The sequence below is a fragment of the Durio zibethinus genome, chromosome 1 (assembly GCF_047325235.1).
Source record: "Durio zibethinus cultivar Kanyao isolate XHJ-2024 chromosome 1, ASM4732523v1, whole genome shotgun sequence".
In the NCBI taxonomy this organism is placed as follows: domain Eukaryota; kingdom Viridiplantae; phylum Streptophyta; class Magnoliopsida; order Malvales; family Malvaceae; genus Durio; species Durio zibethinus.
This window is the reverse complement of record NC_143162.1, coordinates 32769683-32791497: the sequence shown is the minus strand read 5'-3', so window position 1 is coordinate 32791497 and position 21815 is coordinate 32769683. Positions and strand designations below refer to the sequence as shown.

At 34.4% G+C, this 21815-nt stretch overlaps 1 protein-coding gene and 1 pseudogene across 1 annotated transcript; one reads left to right on the top strand and one right to left on the bottom strand.

Annotated features, from left to right (window-relative positions):
- Positions 1-921: 921 nt before the first annotated feature.
- On the bottom strand, positions 922-2414 carry LOC111312364 (major pollen allergen Lol p 11-like). The gene is made up of 2 exons (XM_022912557.2): positions 2044-2414; positions 922-1420 (listed from the first exon to the last, which is right to left on the bottom strand). The coding sequence occupies exons 1-2, from the start codon at positions 2195-2197 to the stop codon at positions 1095-1097; spliced, it is 480 nt and encodes a 159-aa protein (XP_022768292.1). The 5' UTR covers positions 2198-2414; the 3' UTR covers positions 922-1094.
- A 1799-nt stretch (positions 2415-4213) lies between these two features.
- On the top strand, positions 4214-20972 carry LOC111310775 (putative glucan 1,3-beta-glucosidase A; annotated as a pseudogene).
- The last annotated feature ends 843 nt before the right edge of the window (positions 20973-21815 follow it).

The following is a 21815-nucleotide window of genomic DNA, read 5'->3' as shown; positions in this document are numbered from 1 at the left end:
ATGTATACCCTTTTAATTTCCTTTAATTCACTCACAAATATTTAATTATACACACTTACAAAGACATTAATCTCCAATAATCCTATGATGTATTCACCAAATAAAATCTTACAACTCTTTTATATTTTTTTCATATCTAATTTTATAAAAACTCTATCTATTTATTAATATACAAATTTATTTATCAAGATAAAATTTTTTCTCTTAAAATTTTTTTTTTGTAACTTTTCTTATCATGAAATAACATTTAAGTAAACTCAAACAAATTTTTTATAATATTTGAATGCCAAACCTATGCTTAGAAGCGAGTGAGCATTTTCAACAGAAGAGAAAAAGATATAGATCGGCATCGATACTCTAACCATAGTTGGCCATCTTCTGTTTCCATGCTAGTACAATCCATTGATGAGTTGAAGAGTAATATTATATTTTGACCTCCAAATTATTTATTCTTTTCCATGTTAGTGAAGGACTCCGTTTAGCTAGATTTGATCCTAGCTCTTTAAGCCACCGTCGAGAAGAGACTTAAATATTACCTGGCACCATTGGAGCTGTCAATAGGTTCGTCTGGGGTAGGTTCAGGTAGCGGTTCGCGTGTAGCTTCTACAACTCGTCGACTCAAGCAACCCCATAATTTGCACATCTTCAAGGTTAGAGCCATGCGCTAATATCAGCTGCCCTTAGGACTCAACATCAAGAAACCAAACCCAGGAATCAGCAAAGCATTGGGACTCAACCTCAAGAACAGAACTTGATAAACAGCCAATGGCTTCTCTGTTTTTCACTCAAGTTATAATTAGGTATCTCACAAATGGAATACGAGATTTAAAGGATGTGTCGTACGAGTTGGCAGAGAAGGATATAATTTAAAGGTAGATTCATCATTCAAGGAAAAAAAAAAAAAACAGCAACTACAAATACTTCTGAGACAGAAGCCGTAGCATACTTATATATAAATGTAATAGAATTCAAAGAACATAAGTTAAAGGTCCTCCAAACAGAAAAACATCGAAACAATTCACACAAATAGCAGACAATTTCATATTCATATGCCGATTAGTCAATTAGACTCGTACAGAACTCCAAACCACACTCTATTCATCTTCCTCCTGGTACAACTTCATAATCTCCGCACAGCCAGCATCAGGCTCATCAGCCATGAAGATCAAGGCATTGGCATAACGGTTGTTGGATGCAATACCATTGTAGTTAGTCAAGATCACACGGGCACGTTCACGACCAGGGGCCATTTTGGCACACTCAGGCTGGGAGCTCTTCAAAAGAACAGCATCACAGATCTGATCCAAGTGATCCTCGGACACAACAATTTTGTATTGTCCAGTTGAATCTGTGTATCCCTCCCTCTTGTACACAACTTGGCCAGTCTTCCTGTCCGAGCATTCCACCTTAACCTTGGCACCTACAAAAACCAAATTTCAGGACCAAATACAACAAATTGTACCATTAATCACCCCAACAGGCAAAAACTTACACTCAAATCTTGTGGAAACTAAATTTAATTCCCAGAATACCAAAAGCTAAAGGAGTTAAGTCAGATATCAGAAAATACCATGTTCCATCTCCATGAACCAGCATTTTTGGGTTCATAAAACTATGAGGAAAGCTGTCATTTTTGGAACCATAAAGCTTTACCTTATTTTTGTTAAAGCTTACACCTTTGAATCTCATAGAGGTAACCAAAGATTGATCTGTCAGTCGTTAAAATTTTAGAAAAAACTATAGTTTTCATATTGTTAGGCTAATTATCATTTGACATTTTTTCAAGATTTGAACTTTGTGGTTTTCACCAGTGAAAAAGACTATTTGACGACCAGTTCAACATGTCATGGTTGTTTCCGTTATTTTATGATTCATACAAAACCTCACTGTCTACCACTCATGTAACATCAAAACATGAAACTACTCCACAGATCTACAGTTCACAAACCAAGAAACCAGATCTAACAATGTCACAACATAACACACAAAAAAAAAACATAGAAAACATAGAAAGCATAGAAGAATGACAGAAATGGAAAGTACCAGCCATATTTCTAGTCTTAGAGGTTTCAAAACCAGCACGGCAACGATCACAGTACACGTGTCCTTGCACCACCAATGGGTTATTCACCATCCGTGTAGCACTAACTAGAGCTGGAAGCACACATAGTGCAATGAGCAACAATATTTTAGCCATACTTTCTGCTTTTTTTTTTCCTGGGTTTTTTTTCTTGAAATGTGATGAAGAAATGGAAAGAGGGTTTGGAGATCAAATTCTTAGCAACAAATAAAAAGAGTAAAGGGGGCGATGATAAAGTGCAGTGATACAAGGAAACTAAACAAAAGTGCAAATTGAAAAAAAAAAAAAAATGAAAACTGGCTAGCCGCGTTAAGAGAGTGTTTTCATGTGTGGTAGACAAGATGATAAAAGTTGCCGTTTTTGGATGCCACGCCAAAGCCGTGGTGTTGATTTTGTAATATTGGAGAAAGGTAAGGGTGTTTCGGTGAATGAATGGAGTTAGGGTGGTGATGTGGCGAGGTTTTATTGGTGAAGTGGAGGGGACAGTAGAGAGCGAGAGAGTAGAGGATGTGACACTGGTCCTGATTGATTGCAGCTGGCAATTGTGAATTGTCGGTGGTCACATGGGGTGCTTGAGAAGGTTGCCAAAGCAAGCAAAGTTGGGGATATTATTATTTTCGAAATTTTTATTTTCATAGGAGCATTTCTGCCTTCATTATTCACCGCCACCAATCACGCTCGTGAGCCAGTCCACTTGTGTTCATACACATTAAGGGGTCAATCCTGGTTCTCCAGTTTAAGGTTTAAGGGCCGAGTGCTCAAGTTCCTAGAGACAGGCCTGGAAAGTGATGGTTTTTCCCTTCGGAGTTTGGATTATAGCCCAGAAAGTGACTATGACTTAAGCTCGTGGGAAAGATTTATGAAACATGGGCGAGGATAGAGTGAAAACTGGAAAACTTTCCAAGTGAAGTGATTTACATAACATTTCTTTACTTCCAAATTCCAGTTCCCAGCTTAACTGCTCCATCGCTTCACTGATCTTAGAGCCAATTTGGAAGTGAAAATATCACTATCTCTATTACAATAGATTAGGAAACTCATTCTTCGTAGGTTCCTACATGAGTTCGTTATTGTAGATTGCATCCGAAATTTTTGTTGAATTCCCCTTGGTGAATTGTTACACACAAAAAATGCATACCGGTACGAGTTTCATTTTTTAAATTAATTTCAGAGATAACTTTGTTATTTTCCATTCAAGGATATACAGGACAAGAAAAACTACCAGCCCACCCATGCGTTGGATGGAAGGCAAGAAGAACAAGCACTACAGTAAAAGTTCAAAGTATTGAAGGGAATTCAGCTTTTGAATTTAAAACATAGTGTTAGCCTCAGTGCAAGCTTAGTTAAATCTGATATTTGTAATCTTATCTGTATTTGAATTAGTTTAAATAAGTTGTACATATCCTGAATGCAAGGTACTGCATTCGCTTCAAACTACTTATAATCTGATACAATGTTCAAATTTCAAGATGTCAAGATCAACAATAGCCGGAAATAGATCCACTGTACTCCCTTTTTTTTTTTTTTCTCTGTTCGAGCCAGGAGTTAAATATTGTAATAAGAACTAGAAAGACTCAAGGGCTAATCACGAAGGTAAATGACAGCTCTAAATATGTTTTTATATGTAGAAGATAAGAAAAAATATGAACAAGTTGAACTAAAAAATCCGATTCTGCCCCTCGATAAAGGGGGAATCAAAATCCAGTGAGCTTGAGTAAATGGTCTTTGAAAATGAATAAGCAGGCTAAAGAGATCATAGGATTATCAAAATGACTTCCAAACTGATCAAAGCATGGCTATTTTCAAGCTCATAAGAACTTGACCTCCTCAGATCATTACTGCTCCTCCCTTTTGCCTATGTGAGATATTATGTAGTCTTTCGTTTAAATATTTCTTTCCTAGACTGAATAAATTAATCGAAGGATAAGACAAAAATTTCCTTCCCACATGATCAACAACCGAGTTTTCAAATCTATGAAAACTATAGTATATCAATAACTGGGGAAGAAATGGAGCCCTTGACTTCAGGAATAAATATACGCTGAAATGAGTAAAACTAGCGCATACCAAACGGCAGTTTTCCAAACAAGGAAGCTACTATTTCTCTGGATCGTATCTTCTTGTATAATATGTCTTTCTTGTGGAAGAATGACTTCTAATTTTGGCATTAAAGCAGTTAATCTTGGAGGTTGGTTGGTTACAGAGGGATGGATTAAACCTTCTCTTTTTGATGGCATTCCAAACAATGAGTTTTTGGTATGTGCTAAGTGCGATTATCCCTCACTGCACTGTTCTGTTTTATCCTGCTTTTCATTTTTTGTTTTTCCGGTTGCGGTTTCATTAGGATAGAAACTCACTTCAGTTCAAATCAGTAACAAATGGGAAATATCTTAGTGCCAATTCTGGTGGAGGAACAAATATAGCTGCTGATAAGACAATTGTTTCAAAGTGGGAGCTCTTTAGAGTAAGTGAAATTGCCAATGGCATGTATTTAGAGTAACTTCACATGATTTGATTGATAGAAGCAATTTTCATATGTTCATCAGCTGTGGAGGATGAATGAGAGCTCATTCCAGTTTCGGGTCTTCAACGACCAGTTTGTGGGACTAGAAAAAGCTGGAAAAGGAATACATGTAGTAGCTGTTTCCGAAACGCCTGGTAGATTTGAAACGTTTGAGACTGTTAGGAAACCTCATGATTCAAGTCTTGTATGGATTAAAGCAGCCAATGGATTCTTCTTCCAGGTAATTAGCTATACTTTGATTTTCGAAGTCACTGTAGCTTGTAGGCAACTAGAGAGCTTTACTTGACACTATGTTTTGACTTCTGGGTTCTAAAATAGTTCAGAAATGGGGTTGCTTAGTCTTAGATCAGGAAAAGGCTATTAATGTTGTCCAGATACTGATAACTAAATAATTATCACCTTGTTGTTGTGTAATGTACATGACTTTATTTACTAACAATCTAAACTTCTATTTTCAATAATCCTATGCTATTTTGTATTCCCATGAAATACTCATAGTCAGAGGGATATCTTTTCTCAACCTATATGTCTAGCTCCAATGCTAAGACGTAATACGATCATATTACCTTGAACTAAAATCTCAAAGTAATACAAAATCTTTTTTATTTTCTTCAATAAATTGATATAGTTTATCAAGTAAAATTTATATATTTAATTTAACTAATGATACATTTTTATATATCCAAATACAAATTATATAAAAATATAAAATTGTTTCATAAGATCTTATTGACTAACATTATCTTTGACGATTAAGTAATCTTTTTCATTTGATCTTCTAGCTTTTCACAAAATTAAGCTAGCTTATCACTTACTCATCTATAAAGAAAAAATAAAATGGGAGCAAACCATAATTCAGTAAATATAAGTTCACACACCTTATCGGATTAAGCATCGTTTTTATACAAATTATATAGATAATTTAAAACATTTGTTAAATCATAATGTCAAAATATTTTCAAAATCATCATTATGTTAAACATTTCGTAGATCATAAATCAATATCAAAATATATCAATTCATAAATCATTGTAAAATATACTGTCATTCAAATATCGTAATCAAATCAAATTATGGATCAATTATTAAAATTATCATAAATCATTATTATCATAAATTATTAGTTCATTTTTAATTTGCTGTTAGTTACGATCACTGCTATAATCTATGACATTCGCCGTATCGATAATTTCATCATCATGATTAATGCTAACTATTATAACTTGCTAATCAAAGCCTTACGTTAACTATTATAACCCGTTAGCAGGGTCGTATAATCATGTCTATACTAACTACTATTACTCGTTAGCCATGGCCTTAGAACTAGTTCTGGTGTCGATGATCCTACTTCTCAAGAATGTAAAAACGTAGCTATTATAAAATCGTTCCATAAACATAAATCATTTTCTCATTTCATTTATAAACATGATCCATCATTTACATAGCAAAAATAAAAAATAATCATATGTTTGGTCATCTTTTTATATATAAAAAATAATGAAATAAAATATTTACTCATTTAGTAACATATATATATATTTATATACATAGGTTTGAAAAGAAGTAAAGTATATGAGATTTTACTTACCTCTTTTCGATTTCACCACTTAATTTTTTTTCAAAAAATAATTAACAACCTATTCAAGGTAATTTCAACATAACAAAAATTAATCAATTCATTTTAAGACCAATTATACTAAAAACAATTAAATTAAATAAGGGTTAACTCAACTAATTAATACTAATATCTGAGCTCTTTTCACTAAAATAGTCATACTCATGATTTTCAACTCAAAATTAAGATCTTTTTAATGCTTTAGAAACTTGACTCAATAAGCTTTCTAATCAATTATGGCACATTTTGTAATTCTTTGTAGATTAATTATAATAATTTTTGCAATCTACGTTATATGCTACTGTCAAACAACATGTCTACAGTCTAATAAAATTACACATTTATTCATAAGAAACTCCAAATCCAATTTCGTTTGTTTTGTTGGAAAGTAGACTCAATAAGCTTTCCAAACATATATGGCTTAATCTATAATTCCTTGTATAAAAAAATTAAGAAAAATTTTGTAATTCCTCCATGCTACTGCTATTAGGCAGCCTGTACACCTTTAAGTAAAAATTAAACTGCTCTTCATAAAAGACTTGAAATTGACTCCCATTGATTTCACTGGACAGTAAATTCAGCAAGCTTTCCAACAATATATAATAATCATAGCAGTATCTTATCTCTTAATCCATCACTACAAACACTAAGGTTTATATAAAACAAAAATTTTCCTTTCTAATCCCATCAAATTTATGTTTCCTATTTTTACAATAATAAAATCACATTACTAAACTTTCTCAACACTTTATTAGATCTTAATTAAAGTCTAAATAATTTGACCAAACTAATTTTAAAGAGAGATAATAGATTTTCTAAATTTTTAGGGTCTCTCGATTACAAGTTAAACTTTAAGATTTAACAATTGATATTATTTCTCCAAAATTAAAGGAAATTATTTACTCTCATTTGAAAAACAACTCTTTTTGTGGATTTTGTTCTTACTTTTTATTTGAAATCCTTTGATTGTCTGTTCTGTATAAGAAAGAGATGAGAATAAGCCCTTTTTTTTTCGATCAATTGTCGGCCAAAAAAGTGGTAGATGCTAACTTTGTTAAAAGTTGGGTTATTTATCAATAGGTCATATGTATTTCTCATTCTTTATTAAAGAGTCACTCCACTTATAAAAATACTTAAAATAATCTTTTTTTTCTTACGGATATTACATTCTCCCCAACTTATAAAAAGTTTCATCCTCGAAACTTCATTTACCTTCATTTTTGAATAACTGAGGATGTCGTTTCTTCATATCATCTTTCATTTCCCAAGTTGCTTCTCGTGGTGTAAGATTGATCCATTAAACTTTTACAAAGGGAATAGTTCTATGCCTTAAGACCTGCTCTTTCTAATTAACTATTCGGATAAGATATTCCAAGTATGTTAAATACTCTTAAGCTTCTAAAGGTTCATACGTTATCACATGACTTGGGTCAGAGACATATTTTCTCAACATATACATATGAGACACATTGTGCACACTAGATAGCTGAGGTGGTAAGGCTATCCTATATGCAACTTCTTTCACCTTATCAAAAATTTTAAATGATCCTATATAACGTGGCTTAACTTTCCTTGCTTTCCAAAAATCATAAATCCTTTTGTGGGTGACACCTTTAAAAAAATATAGTCCCTTTGTTGAAATTCCAATTCCTTTCTCTTATTGTCTGCCTAACTTTTTTAATGATCTTGTACTACTTTAAGTCTCTCCCTAATCACCTTGATCTTTTTCATAGTCAGTTGCACCATTTTTGACCTCAAAAGTTTTTTTTTTCCCAACATAATCCCAACATAAAAGGGATTTACATTTCCTACCATATAAGACTTCAAAAGGAGCCATTCCAATATTGGATTGGTAACTGTTATTATAAGCAAACTTTGCTAAAGGTAATTAATTGCCCTAACTACCATTTGATCAATCATACATAATCAAAACATATTTTCCAAAATCTGATTTGTTTTCTCTATTTGCCCATCTGTTTGAGGGTGAAAGGTTATACTCAATTTCAAATTTATCCTCATAGCTTATTGCAAGCTTGCCCAAAATTTAGAGAAAAATCTAGAATTTCTATATGACACAATATTTATTAAAACTCCATGCAATCAGATACTTTTATTCATGTACAATTGTGCTAGTTTATCAAGTGGAGTAGTCGACTTTATAGGTAAAAAATATGTTGATTTAATAAGTATATCAATAACTACCCATACTGCATTATTCTCTTTTGATGACTTAGGTAATCCCATCACAAAATCCAAAAAGATGTGCTCTGACTTTCATTTCGGTGTCTTAAGAGGTTGCAACAACCCTGATGGTTTTCGGTGTTCAGCCTTAACTTACTGACATACTAGACATTGGGACACAAATTAAGTTATTTCTTGTTTCATGTTATTTCACAAAAAACTTTCTTTCAAATTCTTATACATTTTAGTGCCTCCAGGATGTATAATGAATCAAGACCCATGTGCTTCCTCCAAGGTCTTTTGTTTTAACTTAAAATCATTTGGTATACATAACCTGTTCCCAAAGCATAATGTGTCATCCTCGTAAAGCTTAAACTCCTGCAAACCATTCCTTAATGAACTAAAATTTATTAGCCATTTGATCCATAAATTCAAGAAATAAAAACTTCTTTTTACTCGTTCTTATCCTAATAAGTTTGAGATTTAGATGTATTTCCATACAAAACCTCAAAATGAATCATTGAATGTTTGTCTTATGACTATAGTTATAAAAAGTTTTTCTCTTCAAGTCATGACTTAACTTTGCTTAGAAGAATGTCTACCATCGATAAAACCACTAAAACTAGAAGGAACACAAAATATTCTTATCCAAAATATTGATATCCAAAATCCATTAATCTATTTTTATTAAAGATTCATCATTTTTTTGACTAATAATAGCCCAATAATTTCTAACTTAAACCAAATTAAGCTTCAGCTACATACTTTGATATTTCCTTCTAGTAAAATTCTAAAATAATAAATTAACTTTTATAACATGTTTCATGACAAGAAAAACATATGTCCATAAAATTTAATGTAATTCACTTTACGTCGGGTATTCATAACCATATACAACTTTAAAGTTGAATAATAATGTCAACAAATCCTTTAGTCACCAAAAAGATATCACATAGTACTTTAATTTTTTTTTTCTTTTCCACCGATAATATGAAAATTTCTATCAATTAATTGTTATAAAACATATGAAATCGATGCAATAGATCATATCCATAAGTTTATGCTATGTAAATTCAAACATAAATCTTTAGTTACCCAAGTTGTCTCCAATTTCGATATTGTACTTTCTAATTTAATAGACCAATTATCATATAACAACTGATTTTTCATAATCTTCACCAATATCATAATGTCTTAATTTTTTTTTTTACCAAATATATTGCTATCAACTTTGAGTCCAAATTAAAACCTATTATCATAACTCATAAATAAAATTCTTTTATAGAATTTAAACAATAAAAATTCTAAATACTTGAATTCATGCCAAAAGTATAGTTATGAATAATAACTAAATACATCATGTTATTCCATAAAATTTTCAAATTTTCTAAAATTGAGTACATGCTCAGCATCACAAAGTACACAAAATCATTACAATAAGATTTCAACAATCTTTTGCACTTATAAGATTTCAAACAATCATTGACCAAAACATGTATATTTTTTTATAAATCGATTACTCCTTCAAAATCAACTTTTTTACTAAATCATATAGATAACCATAACTTTAATTTTTATCCACAATTTAATTCCTTGCTAAGTACACACCCTTGTACCATAATAAGCGATGTTTTCTATAAATATAAAATTCGAAGGAATCAAATATTATACTATAAACTATAACCACAAATATTCACTTTGGCAATTAAGAAAATTTTTTACACTCTAAATAGAAACTTTAAATTAACCATACAAATGTCTAACTCGTGTGATTAAACTTTAAGTACTTTATCAATAAAATTTAGAATCAAATCAAGTGAATATCCTCTTTTATGAATATAAAACTATTTACCATAATTATAATATTTTAGGCTAAATCCATCAAAATAAATTCTCAAGCATTATAATCCATAAATAATTACTTAAATTTTCAAAATGTCATTTCATACAAACTCCAATATTATATACTTTTAATTACAACAATGTACACTTCTATTCTAATCTTAATTCATGATCAATGATTTACTTAACACTTATCAAATAATTTTCAAAACCTCAATAAGTCAAAGGTCTTTTTCTCTAACCCATAAGATCTCCAATGATCAAATTATTCTCTTGAATAATCCTTTACTTGATAATTATGTCTCATTATAAGTTTTATCAAAAATCTCTTCAACTTATAAAATCGCACTATATCAAAATAATTAGACTTTCTCTTAACTACAAAATCTCAAAAGCAATATATAATTATCAACCAAAATAATTACTTCATGAATTCATTGAATCATTGATTCCTCAAAATTCATTGAAACTTTAACTATTTCAAAAATTTATTGAATCATTTATTCATAGTCACGAATATAGTCTATGGATCAAACTTAGCCCCTAGAAAATCACCATATAATCCAAATATCATCATTTAAATTTTTAAAAATTTTCACATAGTATTTGGATCATAATCATGCTCGTATAATAACTTTCAATATAAGGATCATACACTACATTTTTAAAAAATCATCGTTAATCTAATTATCACAATTTAACATTTTAAAAATCTCCAAAAATCATAATTGTAGTTCTTAGAAAATTCTCAAAATCATAATATAAGCTTTTTAACATCTCACATTGTTTAAAGATTATAACCTGAACTTTTAAAAAATCTTCAAGAAACATAACTTAGGCTTTTAAGGAAAATATAATCACAATCTACAAATCATAACCTAACTCCAAAAAATTCTTTAAAAATCACAATATGGCTCTGATAGCACTTTATGTCACACCTTCAGATCAATGTGTAACATGACCATATTACTTTGAAGTAAAAGCTCAAAGTAATATGAGCTTTATTTCTTTTCTTCAATAAATTGATATAGTCTGCTAAGTAAAATCTATATCTTTAATCCAACTAATGATACATCTTTATATATCCAAATACAAACCATCTAAAAATACAAAATCATTTTATAAGATCTCATTGACCAACATTGTTTTCGACGACTAAGTAATCTTTCCTATTTGATCTTTTAACTTTTTCACAAAGTTAAGCAAACTTATCACTTACTTATTTGTAGAGAAAAAATAAAGACGGAATGAGTAAACCATAGCTTAACAAGTATAAGCTCACACACCTTATTGGATCAAGCATTGTTTTCATACAAATTATATAGATGATTCAAAATATTTCCAAAATTATCATTATGTCAAATAGTTCGTAAATCATAAATCAACATCAAAACATGTCAATTCATAAATCATTGCAAAATATACTGCAATTCAACTATTGTAATCAAATCAAATCATGAATCAATCATTAAAATCATCATAAATCATCATTATCATAAATCATTAGTTCATCGTTAGTTTATCATTAGCTATGGTTACTACTATAACCTATGATATTGGTTGTATCAACAATTTTATCCTTATGATCATTACTAACTATTATAATCTACTAGCCAAGGCCTTATGCTATCTAATATAACCCGTTAGTAGGGTCATATGATCATGTCTATAATAACTACTATTACCTGTTAGCCAAAATCGTAGAATTAGTTTTAGTGTCGATGATCCCACTTCCCAAGGACGTAAAAACGTAGTTATCATAAACTCATTCCTTAAATATAAATTATTTTTTCATTTCATTCATAAGCATGATCTATCATTTACATAGCAAAAATACAAAATAATCATATGCTTGGTCCTATTTTTATATATAAAAAATAATGAAATAAAATATTTACTCATTTAGAAACATACATATATATATATAGGTTCGAAAACAAGCAAAATGTATAAAATTTTACTTTTTTTTTTATTTCACCACTTAGTTGTTTCCCAAAAAATATTTAATGGCCTATTCAAGATAATTTTAACATAATAAAAATTAATCAACCAATTTTGAGACCAATTATACGAAAAATAATTAAGTTAATTAAGGGTTAACTTAACTAATTAATATTGATAGCCTAAGCTTCTTTCACTAAAATAGCCATATCTCAATATAACCAACTTAAGATCTTTTTAATGCGTTAAAAACTTGATTCGATAAGCTTTCTAACCATATATGGCCCATCTCATCATTCCTTTTAGACTAATTATAATAATTTTTGTAATCCATGTCATATATTGCTATCAAAAAACATGTCTACATTCTAATAAAAATTACACATTTATTCATAAGAAACTCCAAATCAATTCCACTTATTTCGTTAAAAAGTAGACTTAATAAGCTTTCCAAACATATATGGCTTAATCTGTAATTCTTTGCATAAAAAAATTATGAGGAATTTCGTAATTCCTCCCTGTTGCTACTACTAGGCAGCCTGCACATTCTTAAGTAAAAATTAAACTACTCTTCATAGAAAACTCAAAATTGACTCCTATTTATTTCATTGGACAGTAAATTTAGCAAGCTTTTCAACGGTATATAATAATCATAGTAGTATCTTATCCTTTAATATAGAATATTATCTTAATCTATCATTGCAAACACCTGGGTTTTTATGAAACAAAAAATTTCCTTTCTAACCCCATCAAATTTATGTTTCCTATTTTTACAACAATAAAATCACATTATTAAAATTTTTCAATACTTTATTAGACCCTAATTAAAGTCTAAATGATTTATCCAAACTAATCTTGAAAAAAGATAATGGATTTCTTAAATTTTTAGGGTTTATCAATTACAAATTAAACCTCAAAATTTAACAATCAATATTATTTCTTTAAAATTGAAGGAAATTATTTACTTACTATTTGTATATTTTATTCTTACTTTTCATTTGAAAGACAACTCTATTTGTATATTTTATTCTTACTTTTCATTTGATATCCTTTGATTTATCTATTCCGTATAAAATTGAGAGGAGAATGAGCCCTTTTTGTTTTTCTCGATCAATTGTCAATCAAACAAATTATAGATACTAACCTTATTAAAAATTGAATTATTTATGAATAAATCATATATATTTTTTATTTTTATTAAAGTGTTTTTTCACTTATAAAAATATTTAAAATAATTTTTTTCTTTTTACGTGCATTACACTATATCCTACAAAATAGTGCATAGCCACTGTTATAGCAGCCCATGGCTTCTGACTATTTCTGTTTCTCTAATTTCTAGGTGAACAAAGATAATCTTGTGACAGCTGATTATGCAGGCAACACTGGATGGGGAAATGATGATCCTTCTGTTTTTAAAGTGACGGTTAATGGAACTGCTCATGGAGAATATCAAGTGACTAATGGTTATGGACCGAAGATAGCTGCACAAATTATGAGGGTAGGATCAAATTGATGGACTACCAAGTATTACTGAATACTTGATCAGCATCATTGCAGCATATATGGCATGTTTTAACTTTCCATAAAGTAATATTCTCCCAATCATATGTCAACTACTTGCAATGGCTTACATGCTGGAGCACTGGAACACTTTTATAGTTGAAGATGACTTCAAATTCATCTCGGAGAATGGACTAGATGCAGTACGAATACCAGTTGGTTGGTGGATAGCTAGCGATCCAATGCCTCCTTTGCCTTATGTCGGGGGATCCTTGAATGCCTTGGACAACGCCTTTTTTTGGGCTCGGTAAGTTAATTTCTCACTCTCTAGCAGAAACATCACAGTAAATTACGCAGCATCTCCTTAGTAATATCCGACATTGTTTTTCATGCAGGAAATATGGATTGAAGATTATTATTGATCTGCGTGCTGCGTGTCACGGACAAAGCTTTCTCTCAACAAGCAATAGATCGTACGGCATTTAAATGGACGCTTCCAACCAAGTCAGCCTTCAATAGATCGATATCTGAACAAATAACCATAAGCCATGATTAGTCCCAAGCATTCACAATAAGACACAATATATCGAGATCAATCTCAAGCACACACACAAGAAGGCATATTCACATCGAGACAAAGAGAAAAACACATCGAAGCAACAATCGAGACATTCAATCGGAGTGAGTTTTATTATAAACGAAAATCATACATCGGGACTTCCCACCATCACCAGGGCCAGGGGGCAGCCTTTGGTGGGTGGCCTAAGCTCGCATAGCAACCAGTGAGACAGCCCAATACTACGCTGCCGGCTCACCCCTCCTAAAGAGCCTTAGAGATTTTAGAGCTATGCTACCAGTAACCATTACAATGTTTGAAATAGAGACACTTTTCTTAGCACAAGAGATCTACCCGGCCATGGCCCTATACATGGGTGGCTCATGGCAACCTAAGTCCTAGTCATGGCCCTATACAAGGTTGGCTCATGACATCCTCCCCCACCTATTCTATCGACGTCCTCGTCGACTTGCTGGCTTAAAATTCTTCGATCTTCCTTTGAAATCTCTGGAGGTCGTGTTCTCTCTCCCAACTGGTTTCTTCTAGTCCTAATCCCTCCCACTTCACTAAGTACTCCCGAACTAGTCTTCGAGATATCTTGGTTTCCCTGTCAGCTAAGATCTCTTCGACTCAACGCTTTGAGGGTGGCTTCATGGTGATGGCGACTCTGGTTGGCTCCCTTCGACTAGCATCTGTAGGATCTGCATAGAAAGGTTTCAGGTTGCTCACATGAAATACTTGGTGCACCTTCATCCACTTTGATAGGTCGATTTTGTAAGAAGCATTCCTCACCTTGGAAAGGACCTTTACTGGACCTTCATATTTGCTTACCAATCTACGATCTCTCTTTCTCAAGAACCTAGTTTGTTCAAGAACTAGTCGGACAAGAACCAAATCACCAACTTGAAATTGTTGAACCCTACGACCCTTGTCTGCCCATTTCTTCATCCGTTTTGATGCTTTCTCCAGGTAGGCTTGTGCAATCTTTGTGTTTTGTTTCCACTCCTTGCTGAGATTGAAGGTTCTCAAATTTTTTCCTTCATATTGTTTCAAGAAAGTGTGGGGTAGTCTTGGTAATTATCCGGTGACCACCTCAAATAGGCTCTTATTGATGGAAGAGCTTTTGTTAGAAGGCTCTTATTGATGGAAGAGCTCTTATTGAGCCACGTCCAATAATGAAGGCCAATCTTTCTGATTGGTTTGAACGAAGTGCCTCAAGTATTCCTCTAATAATCCATTGAACCGTTCCATTTGACCATCGATTTGAGGGTGATAGCTTGGGGAGATGTTGAGTTGAGACCCTAATATCTTAAAAAGTTCTCTCCAAAAGGACCCCGTGAATCTTGAATCTCGATTGCTGATAATGTTTTGAGGGAGGCCCCAGTATTTGACCACATGTTTGAACAATAGTCGAGCTGTGTCTTTCACTGTGCAATACTTGTGAGTGAAAATGAATGTGGCGTACTTAGAGAACCGATCAATCACCATCAAAATAGCTCCAAGGTCACCAATCTTGGGTAGGCTCAAAATGAAATCGAGTGAGATGCTTTTTCACGATTTGATGGGTACTGGTAGTGGTTCAAGCATGCCTGCAGGTTTCCTTCTTTCAACGTTGTCTTATTGGCAAATGAGGCAAGTCTTCGTATAGTCCATCACATCTTGTCGCATGTGAGGCCAATAGTATCCTTGTTTCAATAACGCCAAAGTACGTTGCCAGTCCAGGTGTCCCGCCCATGGTGTGTCATGACATTCCCTCATCAATATTTGTCTCAAACCTTCTGCTCTTGGCACAAACACTCACGGCCTCTTGGTCCATAAGACCTCATTTTCTTGCCAGAAGTACTTGAACTTCCCTTCTTTCACTAGCTTCAAGATGGCACAAGCTTGCGAGTCCTTTCTTAAGTGATCTCCAATCAACTTGTGAATGTTTGTAGTGGCTTTGCTAGTCGTCATTAGGGTAATTCTTCTAAGGGTCGCTAAATCTGCTCGCCTGCTTAATGTATCAGCCACTTGATTGATCTTTTCAGCAATGTGCTCAAAATAAAAGTCAAACTCCACTAAAAATTCTTGCCATCTAGCTTGTTTTACCATAAGCCTTGATTGGGTGAGAAAATGGCTAATGACCACATTGTCTGTCTTCACGACAAAGTGTGAACCCAACAAGTAATGTCGCTAAGCCCTCAAGCAGTGAACCACCGCCATGAGTTCTTTTTCTTGGGTCATATATTTTCTTTCAGCTTCACTTAGCTTCCTACTTTCAAATGCTACTGGGTGATGTTGTTGCAAAAGCACTCTTTCAATAGCAAAATCAGATAGATCCGTTTGAACTTCGAAAGGCTTTTCAATATCAGGGAGAGCTAAGATGGGATCCTTCATAATAGCATCCTTCAATCCTTTGAAGGCCTCTTGGCACTCACTCGTCTAATATTATTTACACTACTTCTTCAATAGCTCCGTGAGGATCGTGGTCTTGCGAGAGTACCCTTTCACAAACTTTCTATAATAGTTGGCTAGTCTCAAAAATGAGCGAAGCTCATTAACGTTCTTCGATGTTATCCATTCCTTGATGGCCCTAACCTTTTCCATGTCCATTCGAATATGGCCACATCCGATAATGTGACCGAAAAAATAGATTTGGGTCTGAGTAAATGCACATTTCTCCCTTTTTACGTATAACTGGTGGTCTTGTAATCTTTGAAGTACATGGTGCAAGTGTTTTTGATGTTCTTCCAAAGTGGAGCTATATACCACTATATCGTCCAAATAGATGACTACAAATTTATCTAGGTAGTCATGGAACACCTGATTCATCAATGTACAAAATGTGACAGGAGCATTGGTCAGTCCAAAGGGCATAACAAGAAATTCAAATGCACCATACCGTGTCACACAAGTGGTTTTTAGCTCATCTCCCTCAACGATTCTGACTTGATGGTAACCAGATCTCAGGTCCAATTTGGAGAAGTACTTGGCCTTGCTCAATTAATCAAACAAGTCTACTATAAGGGGGATAGGATATTTGTTTCTTACGGTGACTTTATTCAGGGTTATGTAGTCAACACATAATCGCAAACTTTCATCATGCTTCTTCTGAAATAGCACTGGCGCTCCAAAAGGAGCCTTTGATGGTCTGATAAACTCAGCTTGTAGCAGGTCATCTAACTATTTTCTTAGTTTGACTAACTCTGGCGGAGCCATACGGTAAGGAGCTCTAACAGAGGGTTTTACTCTTGGGAGGAGCTCACTTTCATGGTCTACTGCTCGTCGAAGGGGTAGAACCTTAGGCAACATCTCTGGCATCACCTTTTCAAATTCTTTCAACATTTTTCCCATACCATCAGGTATTAGTTCTACTTTTGACCCTTCTTTGTAGATCGACACAGCCACAAAGGAGGGTTCCCCTCTCTTTACCTCTTTCTTGAACTGCAAAGCTGAAATCATTTTCTTTTCATTATTTGGTAAAATGTTGGCTGGCACCACACATGGGTGTTCCCCTAAGAACAACAAGTAGCTAGCGGTGGGGATAGGGATGACCTGAGCCAACATCATGAAGTCCAATATGAGAACAACATCGAAGTCATCCATGGAGGAAACTGTAAAGTCTACCTTTCCTTCCCATGGCCTCAATCGAATTGTCACACTCTTGGAGCTTTCACTGATCGCAAAGGCTGGTGAATTGACTGCCTTCATTCATCCACAGTCTTTACTAATATGAAGACCACACCTTTTTACTTCTTCTGGTGTGATGAAAGTGTCGGTTACACCCGTATCCACCATGGCCTTGGTGGCTTTCTCATTGATCGTCAAGTTCACATACATCAAGCCTCTACTCTGTTATTTCTTTATAGTGTTCAATTAGGTACGGAGAGCATTGAGAAACCTTATTGAACCCATCATGACTGGCTTCTTTTCAGTTTCTTCAACATTTTTTGGCACTTTTGCGAACTTTTGAGACGAGGTCCTTAAGGCATTAAGGGCTCCCCTGTGTGGGCATTCAGCCACCCGATACGGCCCATTGCAAAAAAAAAACAAGCAGCGATTGCCTAGGCTTGAAAATTCCTACGTTGCTTGTCTTGGGTTGGGTGCTATCTCGACCAAAGGACCTTCTGTCTGATCCCCCACTGAAGGGCCGGTTCAACCTAGTCATCTTTCCCCCACTCCCAAAGTTAAAGTTACTACCAGCTGATGAAAGATTTTTTCGTTTTGAGGAGCCATCATTGTAATCGTGGAGACGTTCAGCTGCAGTCATAGCCGTGGCTACGGCTTGCACTTTCTGCCTTTGTAGTTCTGTCCTCGCCCAAGGCTTGAGGCCTTCAAGAAAATAGAACATCTTGTCCTTTTTGAACATGTCCCAAATATCCAACATCAGGGTAGAAAAGCTTCTTACAAACTCTCGCACCGTTCCTGTTTGCACCAATTCTCGAAGTCTCCTTCGAGCCATATACTCCACATTCTCAGAAAAAAAATTGGTTTTTCAATTCTCACTTCAGATCTGTCCAAGTCTTAATCGGGCACTCGTCATCGACAAACTTGGAGCGCCACCACAGCTTGGCATCCCCTGCGAGGTACATCGATGCTATTACTACCTTGTCTTCCTCTGAATCCGTGTGTACAGCTCGAAAGTACTACTCCATGTCAAACAAGAAATTTTCAAGTTCCTTAGCATCCCTTGCCCCTTCATAGCATCGAGGCTCTGGCACCTTGGGTCTTTTTCCCCTTTCCATCGAGCTCGAACCCGATCTGGCCACAGCCATTTGTAGGACGCTCACCTATGCTCTGAGCTCCTCAAACTCTTTTTGGAGAATGTTCAAGGCATCTCTAGCCTCTTCGCTCACATTGTGGAGAGTATCGGACAACTCCCGCTGGGTTGTCTCGATCTCCCTCACTCGGTCTTTAGTCGCCATATGAATTTTCATTGCGGCCACCGAGGCCTCAAGTTCCTCAATTCTCTGTTGATGATTCGGTCCACCACTTGTGGCCATCTCATCCATTTTTCTAGCACTTCTCAACCGTGCTCTGATACCACGTGTCACGGACTAAGCTTTCTCTCAACAAGCAATAGACCGTGCGGCACTTGAATGGGCGCTCCCAACCAAGTCAACCTTCAATAGATCGATATCTAAACAAATAACCATAAGCCATGGTTAGTCCCAAGCATTCACAATAAGACATAATATATCGAGATCAATCTCAAGCACACACACAAGAAGGCATATTCGCATCGAGACAAAGAGAAAAACACATCGTGGCAACAATCGGGACATTCAATCGGGGTGAGTTTTATTATAAACGGGAATCATATATCGGGACCTCCCACCATCACCAGGGCCAGGGGACAGCCCTTAGTGGGTGGCCTAAGCTCGCATAGCAACCGGTGAGACAGCCCAACACTACGCTGCCGGCTCACCCCCCTAAATAGCCTTAGAGATTTTAGAGCTATGCTACCAGTAACCATTACAATGTTTGAAATAGGGACACTTTTCTTAGCACAAGGGATCTATCCGGTCATGGCCCTATACATGGGTGGCTCATGGCAACCTAAGTCCCAATCATGATCTTATACAAGGTTGGCTCATGACACTGTGCCTGTTCTCAAAATGGATATGAACACAGCTCTTCCAAAGATGGTTCAATTGAGTGGGGCAAAACAGATGATGCTTTGGAAAGGACAATAGCTGTAATCGAATTTCTCACAGCCAGTTGCAGATCAAACCTCCAGGATATAATTAAATGTCATAATCCGCTACATTAATATGCAATTACAAGATAACAAATTTGAACTTTAAAACTCTAAACATGATCACGGTGACATCTAGGTACGTGAATAACCCAAGCCTCTATGCTGTTGAGCTGATCAATGAGCCACGTGCCCCAATGGTGCCTATAGAAAGATTGATTAAGTATTACAAAGCCGGTTATAAAGCTGTCCGCAAGTACTCCTCAACAATTTTTGTGTTGTCGTCAAACCGGTTAGAAACATCTGAGCCAGCTGAGCTGGTTCAGCTAGCTAGTGGCTTAGAGGGATCCGTTATCGATATCCATTATTACAGTCTATTCTTTGATAACTTCAAGAACATGACTGTCCAACAGAACATTGATTTCATCTACACTAATCGCTCCACAGAATTGAATCATGTATCTAATGGCCCTCCCACTTTTGTAGGTATGCAAATATAATTCTACATTGCTATATAATGTGAAGGACAAGTAATGATCTGATAATGTTCACATTCTAATTACAAAGTGGATGATCTTTATTTTAAATCCCTCCTCTCCCAAGTATCAATAAAAGAAAAAAGCTGTAAAATGCCAATAAACGGAAAATTTATTTATGCTTGTCAGTGGTTATTGTTTACAGGGGAATGGACAGCAGAGTGGGAATTCAAGGGAGGAACTAAAAAAGATTACCAGAGATTTGCAAAGGCTCAATTAAAGGTTTACAAGCGTGCCACATTGGGTGGGCTTACTGGACTCTGAAGAATGTAAACAACCATTGGAGTCTAGAATGGATGATCAAGAATGGTTACATCAAAATCTAGCTTATCAACATGGCTAATTGGACCTCCTTTCACAACTTTCAGGCCTTAGACAACTTGGTTCTCCTCTGCTCTTCTTTCAGTCAAATAATAGATATTAGCTGGTGAAAAACTCAAAATTCTGCTCCCAGAACCATGCTATATTCAAATTGAAACTTCCCAAATTGATGCTCATTTTCACTGGTTTACTCGGTCAAGAAAAGGAAAAAGGGTGGCATGATAACAACGTTTTCTTTCTGCCAGACTGGTTTGATGGAATGAAAATGTGCCTGTAAGACTAATTTTTCAGTGATTACGATGAATTTATGTCTAAATTCTACAGCTAATGTCAATCTCATTGCTAGAGAAGACTTTTCCACTCTTCTCACCGGCAAATGGTCAGCTAACTATAGTTACAACTTTGCAATAAAACCTTACAAACACCTTTTTCCACTTTCAACCATTGAGTTCCATCATTTTTTTCAAGTCAACAGTCTCTTCCTCTCAACCGACAATCATTGCTCTTTCGCAGACACGCACGACCTCACCGGTTCAGAAAGGGAACATGGACCTAAATAAATAAAAATAGACTTTTTTTTGTAGGAAATATATCTATATAACAGATGCATAATTGCATATATAAAGTCAAAATTTATTAAGAAAAACAAAAAATAAATAAATTAGTTTGGTAAAAAATTAAAAATCGAGGCAAACAAAGTGGTATTTAAGATGGTTGATTACTGCTGTTCATATGATGTCTAAAAAAATTTCCATATAATGTTAGTGGTAAATGATCCAACTCAGCGTTACAAAAAACAAAAAAAATCTAAATATATGTTCTTGTCAATTTGTTACCACTCATTTATCATGAACCCCACCATAGAGATGCGGCTTGCAGTAAAACCATAACCATAAATCCAGTTCAACTCTTTCTTTTATTGTCAATGACTTCTGATCATCCTTGGCGCTGATAAGATATTGTAGAAAGTAACCATAAGCTAACTTATGAAAGCATGGTTCTGTCATCAGACAAGTTTTTATTAACTGCTACCTTGCAATCA

Bases quoted from the DNA above. Each gene is read 5' to 3' on its own strand.
- LOC111312364 (XM_022912557.2), bottom strand. From the start codon at position 2,197: ATGGCTAAAATATTGTTGCTCATTGCACTATGTGTGCTTCCAGCTCTA. The intron at 1,421-2,043 runs GTACTTTCCATT...TGGTTTTTGTAG, and splicing joins TAAGACTAGAAATATGGCTG to GTGCCAAGGTTAAGGTGGAA.